This window comes from Vombatus ursinus, unplaced genomic scaffold (assembly GCF_900497805.2).
Source record: "Vombatus ursinus unplaced genomic scaffold, bare-nosed wombat genome assembly UNPS02014818.1, whole genome shotgun sequence".
In the NCBI taxonomy this organism is placed as follows: domain Eukaryota; kingdom Metazoa; phylum Chordata; class Mammalia; order Diprotodontia; family Vombatidae; genus Vombatus; species Vombatus ursinus.
Window position 1 is genome coordinate 47,149,215 of NW_020954596.1, and position 12,768 is coordinate 47,161,982.

The following is a 12,768-nucleotide window of genomic DNA, read 5'->3' on the forward strand; positions in this document are numbered from 1 at the left end:
TCCCAGGGCTATTTGCATTTTTATTAGACCCTAAAATTTTCCTTGCACGCCATTTTATGTATAAATCGCAGTTTTAGGAGTGTGACCTTTTAAGCGTAATCTATTATAATATGTAGAACCTGCATAGTAAATGAGATTTGAAAAATATAATAGTGGCATCATGTATAAGATATCAGTATGTATAGAATTTGACTGCTTCATGTGGTAGTAGGATCTCCTTCGCTGGAGGCCTTCAAGAAGAGGCTGGATGGTCATTTGTTGGTGTTGTTGTGGGGGATATTTTTGATCAGGTATGGGTTGAACTAGATGGCCTCTACCATCCCTTCCATGCTGCCCTACTCTTAGATTCTGTGATGATTCGATACTATGCTTAAGGATGTATTTTAAAGAACAAAAGTCTCCCATCTTCTTTTTTTCTTTTCCAGATTATTCAGAACTGGGGGATCTTCCCCCTCGTTCACCATTGGAGCCAGTTTGTGAGGATGGTCCCTTTGGCCCTGTAGTAGAGGAGAAGAAACGAACATCCCGAGAACTCCGGGAGCTATGGAAGAAGGCAATTCTACAGCAGATTCTGCTGCTCAGGATGGAGAAGGAAAACCAGAAACTGCAAGGTTAGGGGTCATTTTTTTCATTTATTTTACTTTCTTAATTTATTTAATAAGTATTTTGAAGGTCACAGAAAACAGATCCAACAATTCAATTTGTACTTGGATTAGTACTCTTGGGCTTAAGAATGAAATCTATAAAAAAATCAGATAAGACAATTTAGCAATATGCGTTAGCTCTCAACTATTTTAATTTCTTTCAGTGCATTTTTAGTAGCAATTTAATATCTTGATACCCATTTTATTTCTCGTTCTTAAGCCCTGGAAATCTTGGGGAAACGGTAAGTACTTAGGCCCCAAAAGTCTGGTGTAGGATTCAGAATACACATCTTTTACTTTCTGCCTTGTTTTTCTTAAGACTACACAGAAAGCAAAATAAGTTGATTAAGCCTAATAATTTCATGTAGTTGTTTAAATATTTTCTGTTAGTATCCCTTCTTTCATAAATAGCTATATTCAGATTGAGTATCAGATTGAAAGTTTTAATTTTGTCAACTTACTTAGGTTTTAACATTATCTGGTTCTTTACATATTCTTAAAAAAAAGGCATCAAGGGGAGAATTAGAGGCAAAGAAGTCAGTCGATCACTGTACTTTGAATCAGGAAGACCTAAGTTCAAATTCTGGCTTGCACTAGCTGTATAACTCTGGGCAAATCATTTAAACTCCCTGAGCCTCAATTTCCCCATCTGAAAAATGGTATGATAACTTCATGGAGTTTTTGTGAGGCTCAGATGAAATATGTGTGTTAAATGCTTTGTAATCCATAAAATGCTTTATAAGTATCAACTCATTATATAGGGCTTGTTCCATTTAAACTGTCTGTTCCATTTCACTAATTTAAAAAAAATGAATCAGGGAAATCATTTGTGTGTTTTAATTATGCTATTGTTTATTTCCATCTTATGAGTTGTGATTATAAAGTAATTAGGCAGCTTCTTCCCCCAGTAAACCTAAGAGAATTAGAATGTCTCCCTTCTCTATAAGTCACCTTGCAAGGATAGATAATTTTTTCAGTGATTCTGCTATTGTTCAAGACATTTTCAAAATTGCAGCAAATTCTTTAAAAATTTTTTAAAAAATTATTCTTTTGAATATCTTAAAATGGCAAATCATTTTGTCGATTGAATGTTGGCAGCAGTGAAATATCATTTGGCTGGTACAATTTCTTGTGCGTTTGAGGACCTGGATTCTACAGCCAATTCTGCCTCTGGTTTTTTCTGTGACCTTGGACATAAGTCTTTCAGATACTCAAGGCTTCCGGGAAGTATGACGGAAGGATATTTGAAAACGAAAAGACTTAATGAATGTGGCAGTGAGGAACCTAGATTGGGATGAGTATAAGGAAGAAGGGAGAAGAAATTTTTGTCACTTACTATCCATAAACAATCTTTCTCATTACATCAGACACTAGTGGAGGGGGGCAGGGAATATCATTGAATTCTGTTGTTCTTGTGTTTTGTACAGTACTTCACATAAAGTAAGCACTTAATAAATGTCTTCCAAATGAATAAATTTGTTTGAACTGCCCTGATCCCTTAGTATTGAAATTGGGGCTCGGCTAGAATAACATTTAAGTATGGAAATGCTTGTTGAAATTTTGGGGAGGGTGTTTTTGCAGTAGTATATTACCAGTATTATAAATGATATACAAGTGGTAACATGCCTTTAACAGTAAACATGCAAGGCTTTTAACCAAACAGTTTAATAAAAAAAAAATTTGCTGTTCCACCACATGTATAACCTCCTGCCAATTATATAACCGCCATTTTACTACAAGTATACATTTATTTACAAGGACACACATGGCCACCAGACCAGGAGGAATTTTATGCCCCATATTGCCACTGATTTGAGTTAATTTCCTTATGGGTCAATTAACATTGCCCTGTTATGTGGCTGTAGAATCTCATTGCCCGATTCCAGGCAGTTGTCTTCAAAGATGGTCATGTAAGATAAGGGTACTGCTATTAAAACAGGGATGATATTAACTGGCTTCATGGGAATGTTAGAAGGAATCACAGCCTTAAATGACTAGGCTAGAACAGTACACCATAATTTAAATTAGATGGATTTAATGTGAATGCTGAGTGAGCTGGAATGAATAGTTGAGCGATTCCAAAAGTCAACTAAAGTTGTTTGTCGGCTCCTTTTTTTGCATTGAAACCATTAACCTGCAAAAGGGTTTTCGTACCATTTGTTCATCTCATCGGCCTCATTAGCAGTATTCAGTTTTCAAGGGTTTTTTTTTTTTTTTTTACTATCATGAGTTTAGTTCTTTTTTCATTTATCATTGGTAACTGGGACATGGCTTCATCTTTATTTTGTAAGAATGGGTAAAACTTGCAAGTCAAAGTCGACTTCTAAAATGTATTCCGCTAGAATGATCCCTACTCCAGAGTGATTCCAGACCTCTGCAATGGTCCATAGGTAGCCTGGATAAAAGAAACACAGAACTAACAGTCCTAGCATGAGTGTTACAAAAATTTTTTGGGAACAAGTACAGGATCTGTGATTTCATTAGCATAGGGAACTCCCAGATGAAGACACTGTCTACAAATTCAGGGCAGAAATTTCCCTTTAAATTAGTCTTAGAGACTTCTGTGACTTGCTTAGGGTCACACAGCCAGCATGTGTTAAGGTAGGACTTAACCCAGGTCTTCTTGGCTCTGAGGACAGCTCTCTATCCACTGTGCCATCTTGCCTCTCAAAACACAATAATATTTAGACGGTTAAAAAAAAACTAACAAATTGAAAGGATGCCCATCAATTAGAGAATGGCTGAACAAGTTGTGGGATACGATTGTGATGGAATACTACTGAACTAAAAGAAATGACGAGGGAGTTGGTTTCAGAAAAACCTGGGAAAACGTATATGAATTGATTCAAAGTGAAGTGAGTAGAACCAGGAGAACATAGTACACGATGATTAACTATGAAAGATTTAACTACTCTGATTAATACAGTGATCAAAGACAATTCCAAAGGACCCATGATGAAAAAGGCTATTGACCTCCAGAGAGAGAACTGATGAATTCTGAGTGCAGATTAAAGCATACTTTTTTCACATCATTTTTTTTTTGCAACATGAGTAATATGGAAATATGATTTGCATGGAAAAAAAAGAAACAAAACCAAAAAACCCCATCAAAACTAGATTACAGAGTAAAGAAGAGAGATTTGGTGAGAGCCAAACCAGTAGTGACTAGTAGAGGAGAGAAGCAGACACTGATGTATCTTTAGAAAATCTGATGTGAGATGGCTTGAAAAAATTTCTAGCTGTTTTTATAAGATAAATTTGAAGAGATGTTCCCAGTTAGAATTTTATCCAGGCCCTCACCTAACCTCTTCACTGAGAAAGAAATGAAGGAACTATACTCTAAGCAGATTTTGCCTTTGTATAAGCAGTGTTTTTTAGCTTTCAGTATATGAAAAGCCTCTTTATTACTATTCTGGGAACATTTCATGATCGTTTCAGCAAACTTCAAACTTCATTCATAGAATCATATAGTTTTATAGCTGGCAGGCACCTTAGAGAATAACTAGTCCAGCCTCTTGATTTTACAGATGAGGGAACTGTGGCCTGGAAAAGGAAATAATTTGTCCAAGGTTGCACCACTATTTAATGGAAGAGGAGACCATTCTCCTTCCTGAGACCAATCCCTCTCTTTGTTCCCTTCATCCCATTCTTTGATTATTCTTTCCCTCTGATCTTCAGCTCATCCTTATTTGTTGGATCCTTTCTCATTGCCTTCAAATATGGATGGATGGATAAATGAATGCACATTAGCACTGGAGATACAAACACAAGCAAACATTTCCTGCCCTGAAAGAATTTACATTCTAATAAGGGAAGAACACATATACATAACGAGAGGCTAGAAAGAATGGGAGGGCAATGGTAGATGTGCGGGTGTCTGGGACTGGAGATAATGGTTGGGAAGTGTCTGGATGGTCTAATTCTGAGTGAGACAAGGTGATAGCCCATTATAAGCGCAGGGTCCTAGGGGCAGAGTCCAAGTTCAGGTAAGAGGTGGAGGAGGGTCAAAATGTAGGTCCTTAAAAAGCTGTCACTTGATCCCACCCTGTTGTTACTATATTTCTATGCCTCTCTTCCTTTTCATAACTATACTCCTAGAAAAATGCATCTGTCCTCAGTGCCTTTGCCCTCCCACTCATTTCTCAGCTCCTACTTGTCTTCTGGCCATACCCCTTGACCAAAGTTGTTTTTCCCCAGGGTTACTAGTGTTAATCGACAAATCCGGTGACCTTTGCTTGATCCTTATCCTCCTTGACCTCTCCATAACTTTTGACACTCTTAGCTACTGCCAAATGTAAGGTTTTAAGGATTAACAAAATCTGCAGGAGCTGCCTTCCATTTATGCCACAGTCATAGCAACCAAGGCTTGGACATTTTTGTGGTCCAACTTTCAGAAGAGAACCACCTGAGAGCCAGTTTCTCCCAACCTGACTGACTGAGAGAGTTGCTAGGGGGTTATTGAGAAATCTGGTGAGACCTTCATGACCATGGGCAGTGGCTGCTGAGAGCAGCATCGGAACAAAGCCTTGCATCTTGCACGTTCATACAGAAAAGGTCAAGTTCAGCTCTATGTCAGACAACTCCTACTCTAAGTGAGAGTGGATTTTTCTCACTGCCTTTTTGCCAGTGTTAATGCTAGATCACTTTTCCTAAAGAAAAATTTATTTGAGAGTTATTCCTTATGACTTTTAATTTTTTTTGTCCTAGAGCAAAGAACTATACAGTTTTACACAATCAGATAGCTTTATTAAGTGCTTACTATATATCAGACAATATGCTAAGTACTAGAGATACAGAGAGGAAGCCTCTCCCCTCTCCCCCAAATTTCTCCTCTCAGAGAGCTCACGGTTTAATGGGGAAGACAGCAAATGTACAAACTACAAATGCAGTTACAAGTCAGTATTGGCTGGTTCTGATAAATATACATCTCTCAAGGTTATAGTTTTTAGTTTTTGTATTTCCATTAATTTTAGGCAACACTGTACTGTTGATGAGAAGAAAACGTCAGAATATTAGTTATGCCAAAAGGAAAAAGAAGATATATTTCACTTTTTTGGCTGAATCAAAATCTTTTAGCTAAACTGAGTCTCCTGAACATTTCAGAAAGTTATACTGTCTGTCCTCTGGGTTTCACAAGGCATGATTCTGTGCCTCATTTTAGCCTTACAGAATGGTGTTGACTAGCTCCAGTCATCCATGTTGCTGGGCCCAGCACGTACAGTTCTTACTGCTAGAGAAAGTGTACTTAGAAGGTTGTAAGCTAGCTCTGTTTCCATTCGTTGATCAGCAGTTTAGTGTCCTGAGTTTGATTTGCTACAGTAGTTTTGCTTATCTCTAGTTCCATATAACAATGTTGATGTTGATAGCTAACATTTATATAGCACTTCAAGGTTTGCAAAGTGCTGTGCATATGCTATCTGGTTTGAGCCTCCCAGTAGCTCTGTGAGGTTGGTGCTGTGATTGTCCCCATTTTACAGATGAAGAAACAGGCAGGGTTACTTGTAGACTGAAAAGTCTAGGATTTCATGTTTTTTATAAAGGTAAATTCCATAGGTGCAGGGAGCAGACATTCAGGGAATTATTCTTCAAAGTAGCCTACAGATTCCGAAGGGGATAGAGTAAACATGATGTATGGGAAACCATCTCAGGATGTCACCTCCAGGTCTTGAGGGAGGGACATGAAAGGGAAGTAAAATCAAATCCTGTGCGATTTAAGTAGAAGTAAGTAGAAGTAAGTACAGTACATGGGTCAGAGGTAACAATTCTTCCCATGACCTTATAGCAAGATTCATTTTAGAATTTCCTGTGTTTCTAAAACTGATGAAAAATGTTCATTTTATACAACTAATGTTCAACTTGTGATACAAAGTTTTATATATTCACTAGAGTTAGCCTCTGGCTCATATTTGTTTTAATGCTGTGCCAATCTAAATCATAGCAACCAAATGTGTAACCAAACCTGTCTTCTGTTTTCTCTCTTCTTCCTTCTCTCTTGTCACCGACTACATTTATTTGTGGAATTGTTAGATGTAGTTAAATATATTGTAAGCAAGTAAGCAAACAAATAACTGGAAGCAGGAAAATAAAAACACCTAATTGTTCCTGATGAATTATCCTGTTTATCTATAAAAAGTCAAACATATGTATTGATATGTCAAGTCAAATAAAAGGCTGCTACCGAAGGGATGGTTTGCTAAAGAGAAGAAGGAGAGAATAGAGAATGAACATTTTTTATTTATTTTTTTTAGTAAAGTAAGAGTAAAATAAAATAAATACCAGAAAGTAAAATTACATTTTTCTCTTGAATAAAATGTCGGACAAATCATGAATCTCATATCCCATTGCCATTTCTGAGCAACTTTATTGTTGTCTGTGGAATTTTAACTATAAGTGGTAGGATTTATTCATATCCCACAGAGATTTTTTGAACAATGTTTGGGGAAGACACTGGCTCTGAATTCAGAAAACCTGGGGTTTAACTTCTCCCTCAAATGCTTATTTCATGACTTGGGGCCAGTCGCTTATCTATCTGTAAAATGAGGAGGGCAATCTACATCACATCTGAGTTCCTTTCAATTCTGAACAAATGAATGAAAAATCATTTATGTAAACTCTCCGTGCCCTGTTTCCTATGATTGAAACACCACAAATTCTCATGGGAGCTGGAGGCAGTATTCAGAATAGACACGATTATAAATTGTTTTCAGCAGAAATTCTCCAATGTTATACTTTTTATTATAGACTTCTTCATCCCTAAATTGGTTGTCATCTTGTCTAATGCTTTACTGATACCAGCTGGAGAAAAGAATAGCTGTTACTCAGGACCATATTTGTTTTTGTAGGGGCCATCTGTAGTATACATTTCTAGGGATGGAAAATATGGAGCAACTCATGCTATAGTCATATCTGAAAGTAAAATACTGTGTACAGTATCAACGTGGGATGTAGATGATGTTCACTAGGAAGTCAGGTAACTGTTAGGAGTTACAGACTAGTAACATTCCCCACCTGTTGCTTCATACCTTTTTAGGATCAAGACCCTCAGGGAAGAAGGGTAGCTTTCTGCGTCTGAGATTAACGATTCGGAATGCAAAGTGACCTTTTTCTTGGCTTCTGCTGCCCTTAGAAACTCCCAGGAATCATTGCTGTTTTAGTTGCTGTCTTAATGGGATTCCCTACCCTTTACCTATCAGGTTGGACCCCTACATTAGCTGTGTGGGAATTAACAGCCATAACAATGGCAGCAGCTATTACTGCACCCTCCACCACCCAAGCTAGAGCTTCAGCATACTTGATCACGTTAAGCGAGTAGATCCATACATCCTAAAGATAGCCCCAGTTATGTAGGGATTAGTGGGCTAATGATGAACTGAGAGCCGTGGTATACTGCACCTGTATGAAAAACTGCTCTTCTCTATTGAGGTAATCTCCATTATTTCATTGAATAAATATTATTAATTTGGCAGAATACCAGCCAATTAATTTACCCAGTGCATTTCTTGATTAAAACACTGATAAAACATAGTACATATTACTTTAGTTCTTGATTCTCTTTTTAAAAAACATGCTCAGGAAGATTTTCTTTTTGGGTAAATGACAACTAATTATATAATTACAGGAAGCCTTTCCTGATGCTTCTTTATTCTAGTTGCTTCCCTCTGTTGATTATTTCTAATTTGTCCTGCATAATATAGCTATTTGTACATAGCTGTTAGTGTGTTGTCTTCTGTATTAGATTATGAAGTCCTTGAGATTTGGGGCAGTCTTTTCCTTTTTTTGTATCCCCAGCATTTAGCACAATACCTGGCACATGTTAGTGGCCTAATGAATGTCTATTAACTAATATGTCTAATGATGATATAATATGGGAAATAAGATAAAATGACACAGACTTTTGTCATTTAGATCAATAGACAAAGCAAAGAGACCAAGAGAGCCTAGAAACCACCTGAATCAGCAAACATTTAATCTTAATATGGTGGCTCAGAGCAATGGAATATTAGCCTATTTGTGAGATCTTATCTAGGAAGATTGCAAGCATCAGTGTTGCCTCATAAAATAGAAAAGTGGTGAAGGGGAAAGCAGGTTTGAAGAAAACTCAGTGAGAGACACAACCATCTAAAAGAAATCATCCTGAAGGTATTTAAGGATGAAAATAGGAAGAGAGGATAAGAGATAAAAAATGGATAAGAGCTCCAGAGATTTTCCTAATCAGGTAGAGCTACCGCTTGCTGATTCTCTTTACTTAAAGTCATTCACAGTCCCTGATGTGTGTCATGAGCAATTAGAAATGGCACTAAGGAACATATGGGAGACATCCTTGATACACTTATGATAGAGGACAGGCAGACTTTCTCAAGTTATCTTCTTCAGTGACACAGTAGATTGAAAAATGTAGAGAATAAAGATTCCATTTTTTTTATTATTGTTGAATACACTATAAAGAAGCATTTCAGTCATCCACTTAACTGTTTTTCTCCAACAAGGTGTTTCCAGAATCTATGTCAGAATGATACAAAAGTCATTGTAACAACACAGTCTACTTTGCTTGACTGCTTTCTGATGATTTAATATAAATTGAGCGATGAAACAAGGAAACATGCTTGTTAAAGGCACTTTCCATAGTCATGGAAGATATCTAACAAAAAACCCAATGGAAGAAGGATTCCCTGTAGATAGTGAGGTCTTCCAGGTGCTCTGAAGCAATGCAGAATATTCTAAATGAGATCAGTAATCAGCTTGAATAATTCAGTTTATCTATCCATACAGGAAAAGCCAAGTGGATGAAGAATGCTTATTTCTTGGATAGTTCTGTGCACTTGGCAAAACAACCAGTGAATTTAGTTCATTGGAACATATATCTTGCACAGAGATTGTTCATGGATAAGGATTTGGGCTTCCAACTGAACAGTAGAAAGAAATCTGGTTAGACTGCCTTTACATAATTGTGTAGAGCTTTTTATAAACCCAAGTTCTCTCTGAAACTAAAGCCCTTATTTTTAACATAAAAATTCTTCTGATGTTGCTAAATCGCTGCAAGTAATTAAATACTATAGTTTCTGTAGAGCTAAAGTTGAGAGTCACACAGAGAGTAATGGGGATCTATGTCTTAGCCTACAAATAGGCTATCATACTTGACCATCAGAGAAGCAACATAAAAGATGTCATTGTGAAGATGTGTTGACTAGAAAAGAAAATGGATTGGTCATGTGTTGAGCGCAAGGGATAACAAATGGACATCTTGTATGTTTCAATATTAGGAGAATGGTAGGAGGCCCCTGACAGAGTTGGGTGAACCCATTGTGAGGACTTATGGGAGATGACAAGAGTCATACAGGGTGAAAAGGCATGGATAGGTTATGATCTGTACCATTGGAGGGAGTGTCTGTATTGATGAGATAGAATGCTTTTGACATATCAAAGTTATGTCTAATTATACAGATTAAAGCTTCTTAAGCAGGGAAAGAGCAGATATGGCATTGAGTCCTGATTTCTGCTATTACATAATTAGCCACAATATTTCCTCAACAATCTTACTACAAGAATTTGAAAATAAAATAACCAGAGTTTATATAGTGCCCATAAATAATTTTATTTTGCTCTGGTAATCTTTTTATAGGCAATGGTTTTCTTTTGAATGCTCTTCCTAGAGAGTTATTGACTTGGTCTATTATGTCTCTGCCTATCAAACGTCTTGGCATAAAAGTACTGTAGATGCTATTACAGAGACAACCAAATTCATTTCCCTTCAACTCCAAACATTCCTTAAATGTGAGAACAAAGAATTAGTTAATAATTTTGTCAAACTCTTGTTTTCTTAATCTTTTAGCTAACACATGGAAGTTTTAAAATTATTTTAAAATTACCTTAGTATCCTTTTAACTTCAGGTGGATCTATCCAATAATATGTAGGATTGTTCTTTTGATGAAATATAACCCTACTAATTCATTAAGGTAATAGTAGTCTTATGATTTATTTATTGCATTAATACACCTTCAGATTGACAGTGTACTCATAATATAGTAGACTAATGCATCATCAGAGCAGCGAGTCAGTGAGCATGTAACAGCCAAACACGTTAAAGCAATGGTGCCAGTATAATACATTGATTTTTAAAGGAGGTTCCAACTCATAAAAGCTGCTTGGGACATGTTCCAAGTTCATTTTTATTATTATTTTAAAATAATTCTTGGAAGGAGAATAAATAGTTTAGCTGGAGCTCAGCATCTCATAGAATAGGGTGTAGAGATTGGGAAGCAATCTTTTATTTGGTATTCAAGCCCCTTTTACCAGTGCAACATTCTTGGCTAACATTTTGCCCATCTACTTCATGAGAGTCTTAAAGGACAGCCATGTTACATAACTTCACTTTAGGTTCTCACTGCCTCCAGGCAAAAATTCAATTAAGTAACCTTTATAATCTCTGGGGAATCCTTAACCCACCTTGGACTGAGTTGGGTGTCTCCAGAGCAAGACTAACTATATCTCCCATCCTCTCCCCTCCCTCAAGGTTCTAGTAGTAGTAGGTTCTTCTCTAATTCTGTTCTTCCAAGGCCCCACTGCAGTGTGTTTTCCCTCATATTAATCCCCAGTTACAGTTAGTTTCTCCCTTGTATTAAGAACTACTGATTATTGTCCCAGGATCTTTTAACTAGTTAACATCAATTAGCTTTTATAAAAGGGATAATTACTGAGAAGATATAGAAAGAAGTACAAATACCACCTCTTCCTGCCCCTTCCCCTCCAACCCCCAACTAGAGGTACAAGGCATTGTTTCAGATGTTTTCCTTTATCCTTAAGGCTGAATGTTACCCCATCTTTTGTAGCCAATGATGGATCATCCTATTTTACTAAAATCAAGACCATCAGAGAGGAATCTTCAGTTTACCTGCACCACTCCTCAAAACTTGGTCTCTTTACCCATTGGGTCTTAGAGTACATAGTATCCCTACTCTTTGCCTTGAGGTACTCTTAGGCTTCCACAGCCTATCCACAGGATGATGATATAAATAAATATGGGCACAGAGGAGCCACCTTCGTCCAGAGTTTCTTATTTTATCCAAACATCTAGAAGTACTCTGTGCTCAGTAGGTGATTAATAAATGTTTGTTGAATTGAACTGACCATGCTCTCCTTCTCTTCCCTTTTCTCTTTGACCAAATTCTAAATAAGTTGGTCTGACACTGCAAAAATCTGAAAAGAAAGGAAGGAAAGAAAGTTATATCAAACCTCACTGGAGAGAGAGTGAGAGAGAGAGAGAGAGAGAATGTGTTTACGTGTGTCTGTGATGCACATTTTGGGAGTGAAATTTTATTTCCCACTATTGAAGGTGAGTATTTGTTGATAACTTTTACATTTAAGTCACTTGGCTCTTTTCTTTAATCCATTGGTGTATGGATAGTAATGGTTTTAACTTTGAGTCTCCTAAGATACTTTTTTATATCAGTACTGTTCTTTCTTCTTCTATAATCTCTACCCAATAACTTGTTTGTCAAGGTTTGTCAATATTTCTGAGAAGGGGAGAATGATAACAATAATCTTTCCTTTGTTTCATTCACTTTTTTTTTTTAAAGTAAGAAACCCTGAAATTATCGTCTATTTAGTTTCACAGGGAAGGATATGCAGGTGACAAAGTGATAATTGCATGATGGACTGATAAGAGGGGCCAAGAAGCATTTCCCCTCTGTTCCCATATAGCTGCTCAGGATTAGTCAGCTTCATTTTTTATGACGCTAGTGAATTTTTCTTCTAACCCTGGTGGTATGATTTCTACTTAAAAAAAAGGGAGAAGAAAAAAAAAAAGATCCAAAATATGGTTCCCCAGAAATTAGGTGATGTCATAATATCAATATATCATCTGCATGAATTGGCCAAATCAGCCCCTCCCTAGAATCCTTGTTTAGCTCACCACACATTCCTAAATAAATTCCTTATTGTTGCAAACCATCTGGACTGAGTTTTCCATCTGTTCTTATCCCATGTGACCCTGCCTCTGTTTTGTAGACTTAAAAATACTAGCAGCAGTTTATGTTTATATAGTCATTTCTTCATTATGATCCTATGATTACTTTAGTCTCTCACACACACACACACACACACACACACACACACACACGCATGTGT

General features: G+C 36.9%; 1 protein-coding gene across 6 annotated transcripts in view; it reads left to right on the top strand.

Annotated features, from left to right (window-relative positions):
* The window catches only part of TBC1D1 (TBC1 domain family member 1), a 296,435-nt gene that overhangs the window by 208,141 nt on the left and 75,526 nt on the right, over positions 1-12,768 (top strand). For all 6 annotated transcript variants that reach the window (XM_027836200.1, XM_027836195.1, XM_027836197.1 and 3 more), the window contains one exon: positions 426-611. In XM_027836200.1, coding sequence (XP_027692001.1) covers positions 426-611 — 186 coding nt within the window. The remainder of the gene's footprint in view (positions 1-425; positions 612-12,768) is intronic.